This window comes from Chionomys nivalis, chromosome 1, assembly GCF_950005125.1.
Source record: "Chionomys nivalis chromosome 1, mChiNiv1.1, whole genome shotgun sequence".
NCBI lineage: Eukaryota > Metazoa > Chordata > Mammalia > Rodentia > Cricetidae > Chionomys > Chionomys nivalis.
In genome coordinates this window covers 193173572-193194239 of record NC_080086.1, presented here as the reverse complement: position 1 = coordinate 193194239, position 20668 = coordinate 193173572, and the positions used below count along the sequence as shown (strand labels likewise).

Below are 20668 nucleotides of genomic sequence, written 5' to 3'. Positions count from 1 at the left end.
GTCAGGCGCATATTTTTTCAATACATTTGCCAGTCATGGCAACTCTCTCTCTCCTCTCTCTCTCTCTCTCTCTCTCTCTCTCTCTCTCTCTCTCTCTCTCTCTCTCTCTCTCTCTCTCTCTCTCTCTGTAACAGAAGCTTTATTCTCCATAGAATGGTTCAACTCTGGTCAGAGTGAAGGCAGGAGTATTTTCAGCCAATCTTCTGATGGCTCCCAGGACTTACTTTTAGATCCTATGACACTTGTCCAGACCTCCTGGTTCGCTCAATTATCTTCTCATTGTGTTTCCTTTGTGTCAATCAACATTGGGCAGCCCATGGACACGTCTGCTTCAGTGGGCTGCGTCTAGCTGCCAGGGCCCTTGTCTAAAACCCCAAGATGCCCTTGACAGTTGCTTGGTTCTCAGTCCTCCTGTCTCCAGCCCACCTCCCCTCCTGACCACACTTGAGCGGCTCTCAGACAATCCCATTGTAATGTAAACCACTCATTGCCTCTTTTCAAGCCCTTCCCCTGTTGGGCCATTAGCAGGGACTCAATTGTTAGCTCCCTGTCACCACAGTCACACTTAAGACACTATTGTGCTTTCCCAACAGAATAGCTGCAGTTCCAATTGCTACTTTAATTTACTATTAATAATTCCTGTGACAATTACTCTTCTCTTCCTACATTACTATTGTCCCTATGATAATTTAGTTTCTGCCGCCAGGGAAGTGCTAGTTAGGTACTTGTTGGTTGAAATTTAATGTATATAATGTCAACTTTAAAAATTAGATCTATTTAGCTAAGAAACTTAAAGGTTAGGGCGAATACTATAAAGAGGCCTATAAAACCACCAGGAAAATTAATAGTAAGCATATCAGCTTATTTATTTGCTTTGAGAATTTTGACTGAAGGAGAATATTGTGTTCACACACATCATCTTATCTGAGATACAATCTGCCTGGCCACAGAATTCAAACATTTCTAAAGTTGTAAGTCAAAGATTTCCAATACATTCACAGAGTGCTACACTTGCCAGCGTGATCACTGTCAATGGGCAAGTCTGAAGTAAAACTTGTAGATCAAACAAAGTGAAATCAAAAAGACAAAAGGCAGAACTATGCACAAAGCTTGTTTCTCAGGGAAGATGGAGTATGCTTAAAAAAAAAAAAACTTGAAAAGCAAGTTCAAAGGCTCGCATCCGAGCCCACCCAAAAAATTAGTTTCTGGTGTGACTTTCCAGTGCACAGTATTCTGTAGGATGGAGGAATACTCTCCTGCCTCGACCAGAGGCCATGGGGAGTGAGTAAATGGTTTGGGAGAGTTTGGGGTCAGGGATGATGGAAATGAACTTTTCAGATTATTCTGAAGTTCACAATTTAGATAAAAACAAAACAAAACAAAACAAAACAAAGACCAAAACAAAACAAACAATAAACTACCTGACCCCACGGCCTCTGAAGAAGTCGGGAGTGACAGCATTTTCTGAATGTCATCGTGCTCAGGCAGAATGGACAGAAGAGGTCTGGGGCTGTGTGTGAAGAAACAGCCATCAGACAGAACTATTTCCAACTGCCGGCCGACAGAAACCACATTTGAATCCGCGGCCAGAAATGAAAACTCCGAGGCATTCTGCTTCTAAACCTCAATTCACTCAGCCCTGCGCTCAAACTGTCTGTGAAGATCACTGCATATTAACAGTGCACAGTGTCACCCCTCACTGAAGGTTCTCTGTGGTCAGACCAAGTAGCCTTTCCCTGGTCAGGCTATGACAACAGGCTAACAGTTTCCATCAGTGCACAAATGGCCCCAGGAAGCACACACACAATATATAAGATCAGCGTGGCAAAGGAAATGTGCAGACCTAGCTTGTGGACGTGTCTTAAAAAGGAAACAGCTTAATAAAATAAAGGGAATTACTACTTCCTGTATTAGGAAAATAAAAGCAACAGCAACATTCATCTGAAAGAAAGCAAAACGCTCAACAAAACAAATTCCTGAGACAAAAGGCCAGCAGCCAGTTCTAATAACCCAAATTGAAGCCCAACTTACACAACGGAATAACATTTCCTGTAGTTCTTAATTAGACGCTTTATTTTCTTATGCTACTTTCCATTAATTATACTATACGCAAATGAAGGTGCCAAATAATTGTCAGAAAAAGGAAACAAAAGCACTTAAAATAGTTTCGTATGGTCAAAAGATGCTGCATTCCGTTGGGTGTGTGTATGTTTGTGTGTGTGTAATTAGTAACACATGAGGAATAAAAAGCGGAGGACATGGTGTGCACCAGCCATGCGATTCCTGGACCTTTAGAACATATGTGCTCCTCTCCCCTACCACACGCTTCCCCCACCAGGACAAATGACACCATAAAAGGGATCCCACTAATCTAGTACTAGTGCTAATTGGGAACTGAAGTGTAGAACAACAGAGCGAAGTAAAATTAGAGGGGAAAGCTATCATCAGAAGACATATAATCTTATAAAGTAGCATGGGGAATTGGTGGGACGGCATCTCAGTGTGCTGGAAAGAGGCGGTCTTTGGAGATACATCAAGCAGCGCTTTGACATGAACACGGTTCTCAATATTCTCAGGCCTCAGTTTACCTACCAGAACATGGAGATAATTCCATGGATACACTTTTAGGGACCATTAGAAGGCTAAACTGGGAGAATGCATAGTACCAAACAGTACAAATCCTTCTGGTCAGGACTCTGAAGGGTCTGGAGGGAGCCCAGTGGGTTCAGTGGTCATCTTGTGGCGGGTTCTACACTCTGAGTTCACACTCTCAGGCTTCAAAGAGCCTCCTAAGCTTCACTGGTTTCCTGGCATGACCATGGAGACTCAGAGAAGTGAAGTAACTTGCCCCAGGCCACTCAACCACAGACAGTTAGAAGCTAGACTTGAATTCGTCTTTAAAACTGCACTGTTTAGGAAAAGTCTAGAGGAAGCGAGCACATTTACTCTGTTTGCCCTTTAATAAGAAGTGGTGAGGACGGGAAGCAGATGGCATTCCACTTTCTTAAAGAGGAGCCACACGTTCCCAGGCATTTGAGGGGCTGCCACATAAATTATAGTTTTCATCTACAAGAGAAAACTTCAAAGTATTATTTTTAATTGGAAGTTATGGCTGTTCTTCTGAAAGGTGGCATTTCTGCTATCTCCTGCTCACCTGCTTCACAGCCAGAAGTGCCTGTGGGAAGCAGGTCGTAGCATGGTGGTAAATGTCTGAACTTCTGTGTTCCCAGAGCTATTGCGCAGGCCAGAGCTGTGGGCACATGACTAGCTGTCTCTGGGCTCCAGTTTCATTTGAAACATGGGAATAGGATTGAGCATACCCATGCATTCCAAAGATAATTTGAGGGTTAACAAAACACAGGCACTTTCTATAAGCGAATGCTTGAACCTAACAGTGTTATTAATTGCAACCTCAACCTAAGTCCATTTTAAGACTCACACATATTGTATGAAAACTTTCCTAGACATTATTTCATAGCAGACCATCTGGCACAGAATAACTACCGAAACAGTTGGGGGTATTCTTTTCTTTCCTGCAAAGAGAAGTTAGGGGACAAGTAAGGTAGGGGCAGGAGAAGTCCCACCCTGTTGAGAGAAGAGCCTGAGTGACCAGCTGCCAGGGAGAAATCATGCCAATCACCAGAAGGCAGAGCGGCAAATGAGGGTTTCAGTGGCGGCCCTGGTCAGCTCATCTAGTCCCTCCTCCCCAATGACTGGGATATGTCTCCAAATTTGTTCTTTCCAATGATCTGGTCTGGAACAGCTTGGGGAAAAAAAGAAGGAAAAAGCATTGCTAGGAACCCTGTAAAGTAAGGACTCTGAGAAAAACATCTTTAAAGTATAAAAAAAAAATATTCTGGATGCTTGCCATGAGTAATTGCCTTGTTGGGACTGTTAACTAAAATAGCACTGCAGAGATATTTACCCAATTTTCATAAAAACTATTATGGCATTATTTTCAAAGCAAGTTGCTACAGAGCCATGTGGTTTGCTGGTAGATGCTCAAGTGACTGGCTGAGAAACGTGGAGGTGGGTGGAAGAAGGCAGCTCAGCATGTGCATTTGAGGAAAACAAAACTCAGAAAAGGATGTTTTTGTCTTTTGAAACCTAAGAGTACTTTGGTCTCCAGGATGATGTTCCATGCACCAGAGCTGGGACCCACACCCCAGAGAGAAGAAGGGATGGCCACAGCTGTTCCAGTGGTATTTTTGAACACGCTTGGAGTTAAGTTTTTAAGTTCAGGTTTCCTTAGAGGTAAATCTTGGCACACACCAAGTGCAAGTTGCAAATTCAGTTGGTATTGGTTAGAGCTAGCCGGGCTAATGAATGGCACACCCTCCTGCCTTTCTGGATTTCCCACTCCTGGTGAGAATTGCCTGAGAGCAGACTAAGGCCTGTGGGATTGAAGGACAGGTTTGGGAACAGACACTGCCAGATGTCCAGGAGAAACCAGGGAGGATGTGGGCCAGGTTGGTCCTCACTGAGATCTGGTAAGATCTGCCTGTGAGACCGGCTGTCAAACTAACAATCCGAGACGGAAATGGTAAGAAAACAACTGAAACTGGGCTGATAGACCTGGCAACCCCAACAACACCTCTTCCCAGATGCTCTCCGTGGCTGCTGATGGTGAAGGCCTTTGCTATGCCTGCCACCACCATCTCCTCTGCCATCACCCTCACCACCAATACCCCTGTCACCACGACCTCCTCCCCCAGTCCCACCAGTCTCAGTAACAGCAACGCCACTACCACTATAAGTCAACACCACAGCAACACCAACAGTCTTCACTTGCCAACCCCCTCAGCAGCAGCAGCTCCTTCACGACCACCTCCTCATTACTGCCTTTACCACCTCTGGCACAGCTGGGCATTGGCAGAGTTGGGCTGACTGACTGTGCTCTTATGTGCCTTATCATATTATCTGAAAACGTAAAGAGCAAAGGGGAAAAAAATCTAGGGTTTGTTCCTAAAGCACTGACAGGAAGTGTATCACAGGGCTATACCCTGCAGCTGACCGTTTCTGTTAAACACAAGCACTTTAATGGCTTCAAAAATAAAACAGCATCCAAGAACTCAGGTGTACAATGAGAGGAGTGTGGGTTTCAGGCCATCTTGGATTACATAGTGAAACACTATCTCACATTTTAAAAAATGTGCTTTAATCATGCACACCTATAATTCAGCACTTGGGAGGCTGAAGTAGGAGGAACATGAGTTTAAAGTCAGTGCAGGTTATGATTCTGTCTTAAGCAAATGAAAACGAACCTCAATAGCCTTGTAATACAAACAAAGTAGGGCATGCGGCCTTCAACTCACCTTCAGAAGTGTGTGTCCACTACAGTGTTGTAAAGTGCCCAGACCTCAACCTCTGCTGTAAAGGGCCTAGCCCTTACCCTAATATCCCTATAAAAACATCTAGCTCCACCCACTGTCAGAAGGCTGGGTAGGGAGGGAATGGCAATTGATGTAAAAGGAACTGTAGATGCCAGGGTAAGCCACTTGACTCCTCTGTGGCTGTCGCCTGCCCTGGATGCAGGGAGAAATGCATCAGTGATAGCTGCAAGGATGAAGCAAACAACCACATCTAAGGGCTGCCAACTTAAGAAGGCACTTCTCTCCTAATGAGACAGGATTCCATTTAGTTTCCAAAAAATGCTTTAAGCTCTAATCCAAATTGCTCCCCCAGAAAAGGGACAACGTTTTCCAGATCCAGCAAGTAACATTCCATGCCTAGCCCCAGGACGTGATAATTCCTGCCATGTGAAAAGTTTTCCCAGGTTTGGAATCAGTGTAAAATTAATACATTAAAGGTAATTCATGTAGGATACGCATTTAGTAACATTTTAATGAATCAACCAGTATTTGTTGTTTGAAAGCAGAAGCTTGGGAAAACTCACCTTTTATAGGCAGCCATTTGGAGTTAGAATGTTTCTGTTTTAGTTGGAACCATTACAATGATCAGATTTGCATTTTTGTGTGATTACATATGAAAGCTAAATTTTCTATAACATTGAATGCTAAAAACTTATCCTGAGATTGGAATGATCCTAACCCCTCCCCAAGGTACTGTCACTATGATCACTTCAGGCCTGGACAGAATAGTAATTGTTATTCCATAAAAGCATTTCCCGTAAGTGGTCAAAATCATCGTTTGAATATTTTGAATATATGAGGGAGAGATTCATTTTTATAGTGAATTTATTTCACAAAAGAACTATTATATATTTCTTAGGGGAAGGTCTATTTGAAGTTCCAGGAGCATGAGTTGTATCCATATATTTCTGCTGTAAGAAAATCCCCCTCTCAAACAGGACACACCAAGTGTTTAACACATTAATTATCATCCTTCATCAAGCATAAAACTAATAGTCAGGAAATACAGCTGCAGAGGCACAATTATCAACACACTCAGAATACACCCCGGAGCAAAGAAAGCAAACGGCCCGCTTTGCATCACCAGACATTGCTTGGCAAGCCTCTCCTAAGACAACGTTCTCTTTCCTGCCAGAATCCCAAAAGGCATTTAAGGGGCTATTTGCTTATGTAAACCTGGAGGACAAATTAATTGTGAAAACATTTATTTATATTTCAAAATACCCATTATCAATTTAGAATGCCATTCTAAAACTATAGGTTTTGAAAGATCAGTTGGATGAAATAAAAAGTTTACAAATACAGACTATGTTTACGGATGCAAGAATTCTAGATATTCAAACAGCATCATCATACTCGATCAGGGCACATAGGGAATTGATGTATTTCCCTTTTACATTTTATGGCATACAATTTGATACACAAGTATGTCTATCTATAAAAAATAATGACCTGTATGTAACAGGATTCTATTATGTCCAGTGGGAGTACACATAATTATCTATCAGCTTGTGTTACCACCGAAGGCCTAGATCAATGTCATTCTTTTCAGGCTAGTGAAAGAACAGCCTATTTAACGAGTTTTTGGATACTTATTATTAATTTGACTTAACACCATTATATTTTAAGAGATATATTTATCTTACAAGATTATATTATAAATAAGCTATGCACTATTATTTAACTATAATTTAAGGGAAGGTCAAGGGATATAAAAGCTGTGTGCCCAAAATATCTGTAATTATGTCCTAAATCACGACTGTTAAACTTTCACTAAATTCCTGCTCAGTGATACTCTGACATAAGCAGCATGATCCTTTCTGTAGGGTGAACAGCACGGTAAAAGATCATGGAGTCTTACTTTCCTCAGCCCAGGAAGCCAGGATACACGTGTGTTCTTTTATGCTTGGGTAACAACTTCATACTGTCACTTATATACAACAAACTCACACACTGGAAATTTTTAAATTATATTTGAGGTCGGGGCTATTTTATTTGTCTCCTGGCCAATTTCTGTTTCAAAAGACAGTGACATTTGGTACTGGATGAAAATTAAAACATGCAGGCTTAAAACACAAGTTAGCAGTGGAGTGTTTTTGCATGAGGTCCTAGGTTCAATCCCTGATAGTATAAAAAGAAAGATGAACTAGCAATAACAACAGAACAATGAGGATGGCCCAGACGTGTCCCAGGGAAGAGTGGTCTGCGGTCTGCTCAGGCCAGGCTAAGAACTGCGGGTAGCTAGAGCTGTAAATGTGGTCTGCCTTGATCAGGAGGACGATGTCCTAAGCTGCTGAGCACATCTGTAAATCACGGAGAAGAAAGGCAGCTGCGTCCAACAGTAACATTGACAGTGTGACAGAGGCTGCTTGCTGACTGTGCGTGAGACATTTGGGAGATGACACACAGACAGGATGGATAAGAAATGAAAAGCCTCTTGTGGCCAGTGTGCACAGCTGACAGAGTGAAACAGTGCATATTCAGGGGGCATTCGCCAGGAGGTATGTCTGTGAGCATCAACTGAGCAACTGAGCAAGGCAGGGACTGTGAGGAACAGCTCCATGGCCAGGTATGTCAGGGTAAGTGGACAATCTTGGGTCCCTCTTGAGACCTTCACATTCACATAAGGTCTTTGAAGGCTTCTACTTCAGTAGTTTTGTAGATTTGTAGGTGACTTGTAAACATTTAAAATCAAAGATGCATTTTAAGGCAAAAAAAAAAAAAGAAGCAATAGGTTTTTAATGTTTTCTTAGCAAAGTGGACCCTTATAAATTGCATTAAAAATTAGAAGTGAGTAATTTCAAGGTTTGCTTTTACAAGTTCTTGCCTGATAGTTTTTTTTTCAAATATACAACCCAACAACAAAGCACCCACTGTTCTCCCCCATCAATTCTTAAAATCCTTCTGGAATGAAAATCACTTTCTTATCTTGATGTGCATTCATTTCTAGCAACCATTAGGGCGAGATAATTCCAAGTCAGTTTCAACACTGAGAATAAGACACTGCACAAATCCCCTTTGAGGCAAGAATCCTCGGGTTTAATGTTGCTCTTTCAATTAGAAAATATTACTATAGTCTTATGGAAAGTTTCAATCCTATGTGGATATAACTTCAGAATAAAGGGATAGTTTTCAGAAATAATGGAGGAAATAAATATATCTTCTTAGATGAGAATATTCAGATTTAATAATTAAAAAGTAGGGATGTAATTCAGTCTTAGAGTAGTTTAGGAGGTCCTTCTGTCTATGTGTTGCTTTCATTGGTTAGTAAAGAAACTGCCCTGACCTGTTGATAGGGCAGAACTTAGGTAGGCGGGGAAGACGGAACTGAAATCTGGGAGGAAAAAAGCAGAGTCAGAGAGCCGCCATGGATGCCCTCCTCCAGCAGTCGAGTATGTACAGTCTCGCATGTACACAGCCTAAATTCCAACCTAGGTAATGAGAAAATAAAACTAACCTAAACAAAAAGTAATTAGTTACCTGTTCTTGAGCGATCTTGCTTCAACAATGTCAGATGAGTATGGATTATCATGATGTAAAATGAGAGGCCCAGTCAGAGGCATAGCTGTCCCTGCCTTGGGTTTGCCTTGTAATCCAAACAAAACTGCCCTTTCACAGATTTGCTAGCTGTCTCTCTGGGTTTCATACCTTTAATGTCGTGAATTCATATGGTTGATAACCTTTGAAGCTTTCATGAATGGCTGCCATGGTGTGAGAAGTTTTCTCCCAAAAGTGGAGCAGAGTAGTCTGTAAAGAAAGATGGTAAGATCAATAATGTCTCAAACGCCCGTTTCTGACCCTGGTCCCCAGAGAAGTAAGTCTTATCTATGACTTTCCAGGTTGTCTCATCTTATTTGCACTCATCTTTGTACCTGTTTCTCCAATAGTTCACTTAGACTTGGTATGTCATTGTCATCCAACTAAATTTCCACCGACGTTTAGGTTGCTCCTACCACCTGGACCCTCGCCTCTCCATCTTGTCTGTCCCACTCAGCTCATCCTCCAAAACCCAGGGCTAACCATTCATCTCATTTGATTTCTCCCTCTTCAAAGTCTCATTGGCATTCTTTTCTCTTTCTTTTCTCTCTTCTTTCTTTTCTTTCTTTCTTTTTTCTCCCTCCCTCCCTCCCTCCCTCCCTCCCTCCCTCCCTCCCTCCCTCCCTCCCTCCCTCCCTTCCTTTCTTTCTGTTTCTCTCTCTTTCCTTTCCTTTCCTTTCTTTCTTCTTTCTTTCTCCTCTTTCTTGTTTCTCCTCTTTCTTCTTTCTTTCTTCTTTCTTTCTTTCTTTCTTTCTTTCTTTCTTTCTTTCTTTCTCTCAAGAGGGGTGGTAATGGTGAGACAGTCTCATGGAGTGTCCCTGGATGACCTGGAATTTGCTTTGTAGACCAGAGTGGCCTTGAACTCACAGAGATCCACCTACCTCTGCCTCCCGAGTGCTAGGATTAAAGGTATGTATGACCATGGAATTCTTGAAAGTTTTTTTTTTCCTGCTTAGAACATCTTTTCTAGGGGTTTAGGAAATATAGTAAAATATTACTGCCTCCAGTTTTCTTCCTAAACTTTGAATTCTTTGAGGAAAAGAAATTGGGTTATAATAATTTTCACTTTCATACAATACTGAGCATCTGGTGTTTCACACTCGTTTGGAGTCATGAGCACTGAGGATAGACACAGGGCTGCACTGAAGGACCTTGATGTCAAGAGAGACAGACCAAGGGTGCTGAATAATCACAGCATGAAGCGTTGTGCTAAAGTGGTTCAGAGCAAGAGCTGGAAAAGGCATGGGGGAAAAAAAGGTATTCCAGGCAGAAAGGACCCACAACGTAATTGCAGGAAAATGGAAAATTCCACTGTGTATACAGCACATAGGGATTATAATGATGATTAAATTGCAAAGCCTTGAAGGGCAGAGAAGAGGATGCATTCAGAATCCATGATGCCCAGGTCATTCTTTCCATCCAAACACAGATTTCCCCATTATCTAAGTCTCTGAAAGTCCTTTGTTCATTAACACAGATATTACTTTGTTACCTGGTACGTTGCTAGCATGTGTGACAAGAGATTGCATCTGCTTGCTCCAAGAAGATCCACCTTCTGACACACATCCATCTTCAATTTGTCAAAGTTTTTTTTTGCAAGGCGTACTTGTGTCTGCACCTAGAAAAGAAAAAGTAAGTCTCTGAGACACTGGAGCCTTCATGAGGTTAAAATCTGCAGGTGAGGAAAGACCTGCGAAAGGCTTACATAAGAAAACTCCATCAAAGTTCCAGGCAAGTGAGCTGCTCTGACGTTCATTCTTCAACTTCTGAAATACCTAGATGAGAATTGTGATGACCAATTTTGTAACAGACTTACTATACAAATTATATGTTTTGCAGAATGAGATTAATAACTCTGTCTCCTCAGAGCAATTACAAGCTAGTCATAGGAGAAATTTGAAGACATCCAGATGCTAAAGACTCTTGGCCTCACTCTGTTCCAAGGCACCGGATGCTGAGTTACCGCACAGTCCTCAATGGACTTCCTAACATTAACATCTTGGGTAACATTTGCTTAAATGCAGAAACTATCATGGATACAGTCCTATTTACTGATTCTATACTTTCTTGGGTTTTATTTTTTTCTACTAACATCATTTTGCTGCTTCGGGAGCCATCTGAGGAATTATATCAAAGAATTTTGCCATAGCTGAAACCATTGCTACCAATAACTTTTCAATTTTTCTTTTTGATTGGTGAACACCAGGAAACCTCTCGCCACCCTTGAAGTACACTGTAGTTCAGGGAAGGAGTGGCGACCAGGAAAGTTGTGCAGATGCTAACTCATGCACTGTGATGGAGGAGTTAATTTCATTGGTTAAATAAAGAAACTGCCTTAGCCCTTTAATAGGACAGAAAATTAGGTAGGCAGAGTGGACAGAAAATTAGGTAGGCGGAGTAAACAAAACAAATGCTGGGAGAAAGAAGCCGAGTCAGGGAGTCGCCATGATTCTCCCACTCCAGACAGACGCAAGTTAAGATCTTTCCTGGTAAGCCAGCTCATGGTGCTACACAAAATATTAAAAATGGGTTAGGTCAAAATGTAAGAGCTAGCCAATAAGAGGCTTGAACTAATGGGCCAGGCAGTGTTTAAAAGAATACAGTTTCTGTGTAATTATTTCTGGTAAAGCCATGCAGGCAGCCGGGTGCCGGGGACGCAGCCCCGCCGCTCCTATTACAACAGCACTGTTATAAGAAAGGAGAGTTTTGACATTGAGAGGGCGGAGCGGGGAGAGAGCTGAGTCGGCGAAGGGCTGAAGTCGGGTTCATGAAGCCTCACTCCCAACCCAGCATGAACTGGGTGCAGTGGTTTGCCCCTGAAGTCAGCAAACTGGAGATGAAGAAGAGAGGGTCAGAAATTTAAGAACATCTTTGGATACTTAGAGAGTTTGAGGCCAGTCTGGGCTACATGAGACTCTGCCTAAATACATACATATATATTTCTTTAAAAACCATGAAGTCAAAATCTCCCCTCCCTCTATTCCAAAGTGTCACCATATTATATTATGGATGAGGAAAGCCAGTCACTTTAAAAAAATGACATTTTAGTGAGTTATTTTTGATGTATAAAATTGACATATGAGCATCCAAACTAGACCTGGAAGGAGGTGGGAGGTCCTTGGACTTCCCACAGGGCAGGGAACCCTGACTGCTCTTCGAGCTGCTGAGGGAGGGGGAGTTAACTGGGGGAGGGGGAGGGAAATGGGAGGCGGTGGCGGGGAGGAGGCAGAAATCTTTAATAAATAAATAAATAATAAAAAATTGACGTATATTTAATGTGTTCAACTTGATAAATTCAAATATTAAAATATTTTACAAAATTCTTGAAGCTCAGAGACTGGGAAGATGAGGATTAAAAGCAATGCTGACTTATTATTTATAGCCTTTTCACCATAAGGTCCCAGGCAGCATAGACAATGTCTTTTTCGTCCACCACTACCTCACCTGGCAGCCTAGTGCAAGGCAGGTACTGAATACATACTTGTTGACTGAATGAAGAACTTTCCCATGCCATTTTGAAATTCCACAATTAAAGCCTTTAAAATAGCTCCAGAAAGAGTGATTTGGGGGGCTGGCCAGATGGCACAGTGGATAGGGACACATGCTACCAAGCCTGATGACCTGAGCTCAATTCCTGGACTCCTTATAATAGAAGAAGGAAGCCAACTCCCACAAGTTGTCACTGTAACCTTCACACAAGGGCTGTGGCATAGGTGTGCAAGTTTCTCTTAAAAAGAAAGTGCTGCCTTAATTTTTTCATGAAAGTAAATATATTATTTGATATAAGTACAATTATTTCACTATGTATCATAACATATTCACAGTTTACAGGTTTATGTGGGATTACACAATAATAGGAATGATAAGTATAAATAGAACAATTGATTTAATTTACTCACTCCATGCTGATATTCTACTATAGCAGTTATACTGACCTTCTCTTGCTGCTGATGACTTAAGCCTTCATCAGGGCAAGGGCTGAATTAGGGTAGGGCTGGCTCTCTGACTTAGTAGCCATGCTACTATGCTCCTTCAAACACCTTACCTACTGCCTGGAACAATCAAGAAGTCCAAAATTGGATTCTACCTAGAAATACAAGTTTCCCTTTAGGCTTGTAGGCAACTGGAAAAATAATGAGGCTAAGCATTTCCCACCACATCGCCAGAATTAATACCTATAAGAATCATGGCTACATGGATAGCTGCACACAAAATTTTCTAAGAATTCCTCTCAAGTCTCTGTCTATAGATAGCGCTGGTGAGACCAGCGGGCAGTAGCTACTTGTTCTTCTCAGTTTTTCTCGCTCTGAGCACAAACATGCTGGAGATGGATTATTCTTTACTGCAGAGTGGAAACTCAAGTCTCCCCCCCTGGGAGTTCTTACTGTAAGAAGAGTATAAGAGGAGTCAACTATCACTGATGTTCTGCGTCCTCTGAGAGGAGCAAAGAGATGGAAAGAATACGGGCTTCTGGGGGCCAGGGAAGAAGAGGAAATCTAGATGGACAGAATTTCAGCAGCTGAAATTTTTACTGTAGAGCACCAAGGGTCAGCATCACTCAACCAGATCCTGAAAGACATCTGTCCACAGAAGGCTTTTCCTTTAAAGGGGAATGAACGTGTTCGGGGCATGAGATTCTGTGTATGTGTTCATTCAGTACATGTTATGGAGTACATATGAGTCAGATGTTATGCTATGCATGGCAGAGATTGTAAAGTAATAACACATGTGAGCATCCTAATATAGTCACCAGATGTTTAAGAATGCATATACATTGTTAAGAGCATTATAGTCACTAGATGTTTATGAATGAATGCACATTGTTACGAGCATCCTCAGCTTCTAAGAAGGAGAGAAGAGTCAGGAATTATAACACTACGAGAGAAGTGTAAGACTAGAACAGTCGTCAGCCCTTTTCAGCAGGACTACCAGCTCCCCAGGAACAACACAGACTTCTTATTAATTATGAAAGCTCTGCTAATAGCTTAGGCTTGTTTCTAACTAGCTGTTATAACTTAAACCAATCTATTTCTATTAATTTACTTTCTGCCTCATGACTTTATTTCCTTTGTACTGCCCACCTTGCTTCCTCTGTATCTGGGTAGCAACTCTGCCTCCTTCTTCCTAGTGTCCTCTTTGCCCCCTAAGTCATGCCTAGCTATTGGCTGTTTAGCTTCCTATTAAACCAATTCAAGGGACACTTCCTCACAGTGTGCAAAAAGACTTATTCCACAACATAGAGCTGAGACCAGAGAGAGCATAGACAAGGGAATGAGGAGTGCTGCTAGTGTAGGGGCCATTGTAAGGTGTTGGCATTATTATTGCTGGGTGGTGGCATCATTGTAGGGTGATGTATTAAAGTCCCAAGAAGTGTCCTTATTGTATCTTCCTATACTTGGCGCTGTGACTTTGAAGTCTCCTCTAACTCTGAAATCAGGGTTAGCCATGTGACTTGGTATTGGACAGAGAGGCTAACAGATGTAAGGAGATGGGAAACTTGAAAACGGGAATGCCAGCGTGTTTCCACTTTCCCTCTGCCTCCTCTGTGATAGCCATGAGAACACACTCAGAATGGCCAGCTGGATGGGTGTGAGCCACACGGCACGAAGAGACTTAAGGAGGGGGCTCAACCATTAAACCATTATTAACAATCTTTCCCTGCCCCATAGCTGGCTACCGACCAGTGTGTGAGTAGCTCCGCCCCCCTCCCACTGGAAACACCCTGTTAACCATAGACTTATGAGCAATAAAGAGATGTTTATTGTTGTAAGTACTTGAGTGTTCTGGTGGTTTTATTTCACAGTATGATTATAACCACAGATTATTGATGTAAACAGGAAACTGAGGGCTTCTTGGAAGAGCCAGTACCAGAGTTGGCTCTTAAAGCAAATCTATGCATGCAGAAGACCACCTTACTTGTATAAAAGTTCTAGATTTTTCTAATAAGATGCAAATTGGACTTTTTCCTTGGGTTCAAATTTTGATTTTTCCTTTATATGATCAGTGCTCACATTCCATGAGAGAGCTTGCTTGCTTGTGTCCCTTGCTTATAACATAAAACTCATGAAGGCATATAGTTTGAAATGTGCTTCAGAGAATTTTGTTCAGATTTTGAGGGGTAATTTTAGAAATGGAGAGGATTTCGATCTTGACCCAGTGAGTTTTGAGAGGCCATATGCTTTGTGTGTCAACAATGATTATTAAAACATTTAACGCGCTGCTGAGTTCCCAAATGTTCCGCCCTTTCCATGCCAAACAAGGAGGATGTGACAGGCTGGGCATTTGGAATCCAGGATAATTTGTTGAATAGTTTGCGTCCCACATCTTCTCTCTAAAACCCACTTTTTGCTAGCGGAGGACAAAACTCCAACAATCTAGCAAAGCACAGACCCCCACTGTGAGGGCAATTTCATAAGCCTTCAGAAGCACCAGTGAGAATGTTTTCATTGTCCTTCCTCTCCATCCCATACAAATTCAATTCAATTACATAAACATCTTGAGGAGCTACTGTGGTTTTCAAGGCTCTTTAAATTTTTTTCATTCAAATAAATGCACCTTTTGTTTATTTCTTCATTTCTGTTACTCCATCTTTCTCTTCTTATTTCCCAAACTTTCGGAAGTAATTATGTATATTAGACCCTCTTTAGTCTGGGTCTTGTCTTCCTCCGGCAACAGAAATTCAATTTACTCAAGAAAGCAGCCATGTCTCCACTGCCAAAACAACAAGGCATATCTCTGAACTCATTCCTCCTAATGTGAAATTCTACCTTTTAGCCCCTAACTTGAACTACCCAGGGTAAAAGCAAAGTGATCCATCCTCAGTTCATTCTGCTTTGGCTAGCTTGTGGGGGCAGGGCTTCATGTTACCCCACAACCAAGTAACCAGAGCATACTTTTGTTGTTTTCTAAGGGTCTTATTTCCTTTAAGAACAAAAGAAAAAATTTCCACTCTTAATTTTAGATTTTCTTTCAGGAGATAACTCTCTCTTTCTCTCTCTCTCTAACTCTCTCTCTCTCTCTTTCACACACACACACACACACACACACACACACACACACTAAACACACACACACACACACACACACACACACACACACACACACACACTAAAAAGACTGAGCATGGCTACCAGTGTGAAAAGTACTCCAGTTGCAAGGTGAGTGTTGGGGGCTGGGTAATGAAAAGGCTCCAAGAAGAGACAATAGAGCAGATCAGACTGCTAGTGGATGAGCATATCTGGGTTGCTGAGAATATGTGTCAAGGCGGCATGGGAGGAGGCAGAAGAAAGTCAGGTCATATCCTGGTAGACTTACTTGTGGGCTTAGAATTTTAGTTTTTGACCTAGACATGGTTTTTGGAGGCTTTTAAGCAAGAGAGAGCCAAGATTTTTCCATTGGTGCAGTGTGCAGACAGGCAGCAGGAGAGAGACAAAGGCGGATAAGGTTAGGCCGAAAGTCAGGGGAATGATGACAGAGCCTCAGACTGAAGTGGTGATGGTGAGTACAGAAAACACTGTGCTGACCTAAGAGAGATTCAGGACACAACAGAGGCCTTGAGGAGAGAGTACATGTGAGATGAAACTACATTCTTTTCAGTTCGAATCTGTGTCTACAGTTCTCTTCTGTATATGCCCCATGCTCCAAGCATTTCTGAGACTCAGACCCTGTCATACATTGCCTGTCCTCAGCAGCTCTACACAATCCCTGCAATCTTTCATCTTTTATGCCTTTAAAGCCAGTGCCGATGAAAGGAGACAGAGACAGAGACCCACATTGGAGCACCAGACTGAAATCTCAAGGTCCAGATCAGGAGCAGAAGGAGAGAGAACACGAGCAAGGAACTCAGGACCGCGAGGGGTGCACCCACACACTGAGACAATGGGGATGTTCTATCGGGAACTCACCAAGGCCAGCTGGACTGGGTCTGAAAAAGCATGGGATAAAACCGGACTCGCTGAACATAGCAGACAATGAGGACTACTGAGAACTCAAGAACAATGGCAATGGGTTTTTGATCCCACTGCACGTACTGGCTTTGTGGGAGCCTAGGCAGTTTGGATGTTCACCTTACTAGACTGGATGGAGGTGGGTGGTCCTTGGACTTCCCACAGGGCTGGGAACCCTGATTGCTCTTAGGGCTGATGACGGAGGGGGACTTGATTGGGGGAGGGGGGAGGGAAATGGGAGGCGGTGGCGGGGAGGAGGCAGAAATCTTAAATAAATAAATAAATTTAATAAAAAAAAAAGCCAGTGCCATATGGATAAGGGTTCTAAGTTCTGTAGTCACCCTGGGATGTACTCCTTTCCCCAGATACATCAGCTTGGGTGTGCTGACTCTCTCTCTCTCTCCTAGGCAGTTGCTTTAAAAGAGGGGAAACCCATCCCCCACTACTAGCCCATTCTCAGGTCAATCTTTCTCTTTTCACACAAATTTACATCTTTGCAAATTGGGTCCTTTGATGTAGGAGGGGTGTCTTTTTTTCAAAAGTATTTTTCTCATTGCCCAATGCAGAAGGCCAGATTTCTCTCTGGTACTGCGAATCTTTTCGGCAGTCATGGCTGCCATGTTGCCAGCACCCTTCTTCCTGAGAACCTTATCTGATCATACATCTTTCCTCCTCCGACAAATTAATCCATTGTCTTTAAATTCAACTTCACTCAACTTCTCAGACACAGGCAGAATGAACAAATCAAAATTCTCACCCAAAATATCACACAGAGGGTCTCAATTCCAATATCCAATGGAGTCTTTGCTCCTCTCCAAACCCTCATGAGGTAGCCCCCAACTGTCTGTAGTTCCCTCAAAATCCTTCTTCTAGGCTCCCACCTAGAAGAACGGCCTACTGAGCTGTCTACAAAATTCAGTGAATTTTGTAACCCAAAGTTGCGAACTCTTTTACATTCCAGCCACAAAAAACATCTCCGGGTCTGAGAATCACATGGCCAGGTTAAACACAGCAGCAGCCCTCCTACTTCTCAGCCGCAATTCTTGTCTTAGTTTCTTTTCCTGTTGCTGTTATAAATACTGACAAAAGCCGTTAAGGAAAAAAAGCATTTATTTCAGTTCACAGTTCAAGATACAGTCCTTGGCAGGGAAGTCAAGGTGCTTGAAGCCACTAGTCATATCACACCCATAATCAGGAAACAGGGATGAATGTATGCTTAGCACACAGCTTGCTTTCTCCGTTTATATAGTCGAGGATCCCCTGATCAAGAAATGGTTCAACCCACAGCTCAAAATGGGTCATCCCGTAGCAGTTAACATAGCCAAGATAACCCCACAGACAGACAGAGGCCCAGCTCCCTGGCGCTTCTAGATTCTGTCCACTGACAATTAGCACTAAATATCACAGCATTTTTTTTTTTTTTTTTTTTTTTTTTTTTTTTTTTTTTTTTTTTGGTTTTTCGAGACAGGGTTTCTCTGTGGTTTTGGAGCCTGTCCTGGAACTAGCTCTTGTAGACCAGGCTGGTCTCGAACTCACAGAGATCCGCCTGCCTCTGCCTCCCGAGTGCTGGGATTAAAGGCGTGCGCCACCACCGCCCGGCAATATCACAGCATTTTAACCCAAGTTAAATCCATCATAATGCACCATGGTGGTCTCAGCTGGAGAAACCAGATCCGTTTTTCTTAGGATTTTGAACTTGAAACAAGGAAATTTAGTCTCAATTTGGCAAAAGCTCTAAGGGCAGAAAGTCCTGACATTCGAGTGTCTGATGATGCACAGAGAATTGGTTTGCCGAGAAAAACTAAAAAGAAGCAGAGAGGCAGTGGGGAGGTGGCTCAGTAGGTGCGTGCTCTGCAGTAATGAGGATTTACCTGAGCTCAAGTCCCCATATCTATACAGAAGTCATGGCGACAGGTAACCCAGCCTTGGTGTGTTGATAGGGCAGTCAGCCTAGCCAAAAGGTGAACTTCAAATTCAGAGAGAGATCTTGCCTTCAGGCAATATGGTAGAAAGAGAGGAGAAGATGCCTGGTGTCTTTCCCTTCCTTTCCTTTCCCATGCATGGACCTAACACCCACAGCTGTACGCTGAAGCGTTACTATATATACTGCATATACAGCACATTGTGTGTGTGCTTGCACACCCATACCTGTTGGTGGATGCTTTTCCCGGCTGCCCAGACCCAAAATAATCATACAGAAGCTATATTAATTGCAATACTGCTTGGCCCATATCTTAAGTGTATTTCTAGCTAGCTCTTACATCTTAAATTAACCCATTTCTATTATTTTATATTTTACCACGAGGCTCATGGTTTACTGGTACTGCCATGCAGGCATCTTTCTCCTCAAATGGTTACACGGCATCTCTTTGACTCTGCCTACTCTCTGCTCCTCTGTTTGGAATTTCTGCCTTGCACTATTCTGTGCTGCAATAGGCCCAAAGAAGATTCTTCATTAACCAATGGTATTCACAGGAGACAGAGGGGAATCCCCCATCACCTCCCCTTTTCTGTCTAAATAAAAAGGAAGGTTTTAACTTTAACATAGCAAGGTTACAAATAACAAAACAGTTATTAAACAAGAATTAGTTACAACATTTATATCTACTTTATCTATTATCATAACTAAGGAAAACTATATCTATTCTTCAACTTCATCAAAGACTCCAGAAGGATATAGTATTACCTAAGTAAACAGGAAGTGCATTGTAAGCAACTTCTAAAACTCTAGAATTGACAGAAACATCTTTCTGCCTGGACAGTCACCCAAAGTCTTTCTGCAGCATCCATCTTCAGCCGACAGGCCCATAGTATTCAGCAGACTTTTCCATGAAGCAGGAAATTTCAAAGACAGTTCCACCTATATTGGCAGTTTGTCAATCACTTTTGTCTCTATCCTGCAGAATGTCTAGCAGACATTCTCTTTCATGAATCAGGAATCCTGAAGGACTGTCTCACCTTCTTTAGGCAACTTTAGCAGTCATTTTTATGTGGGTCCTGCAAGTTTGTTTTATAGATGACTATTAACCTATATTTCTTAATTGTAAATTACATTTTTAAATGAGTTACACAAACACAATACCTTAGTCAAGAGAAGAAATATAAATATAATAAAATTGACCTTAAATTTGTATCAATAGCCAAGATTCATACAATGCAAAGTATTCATCTCTATAGCACATACGCCCCCCACATTACCACAGATATACACATACAAAACATATCTCACCATAGATACATATATATACCTAGATATAGCATATTACAGATACATACACACCCCACATACACACACACTACCAGATACACATATACACATACCCATACACACCATAACAGATACACACACATACATGCACCCCTACACACACACCATACCAAAGATACACATACACACCCCTTATATTCACACATATCACACTACACATACACATACCCACACATGCACACCTATACATACACACCACACCACAGATAAACACACATCACAGATATGCACACATACACACCCTATCCCACCACAGATATACATCTACACCTATGCACATCCCATCACAGACACACACACACACACACACACACACACACACACACGCACAATGTTTTAAGGACCAAAAGGATACAGGGGAAGTAGGGAGAAGATAAGGAAGAGCTCTCTGATCAGCTCCCTCCTTTGCCTAAATGAGTTAAAAAATGGCTCCCTGTTATCTGGATCTAGTAGACGGTAACCCAGGCTGTTCACAAATTCTATGAGAGAATCCAAGTTTCCTTATAACCATCCCTTTCCATTTTTGATTACTACAATCTTTCTGC

At 42.1% G+C, this 20668-nt stretch overlaps 1 protein-coding gene across 14 annotated transcripts in view; it reads right to left on the bottom strand.

Annotated features, from left to right (window-relative positions):
- The window catches only part of Ica1 (islet cell autoantigen 1), a 141494-nt gene that overhangs the window by 29693 nt on the left and 91133 nt on the right, over positions 1-20668 (bottom strand). For all 14 annotated transcript variants that reach the window (XM_057763510.1, XM_057763559.1, XM_057763505.1 and 11 more), the window contains 2 exons: positions 10402-10527; positions 9021-9119 (listed from right to left, as the gene is read on the bottom strand). In XM_057763510.1, coding sequence (XP_057619493.1) covers positions 9021-9119; positions 10402-10527 — 225 coding nt within the window. The remainder of the gene's footprint in view (positions 1-9020; positions 9120-10401; positions 10528-20668) is intronic.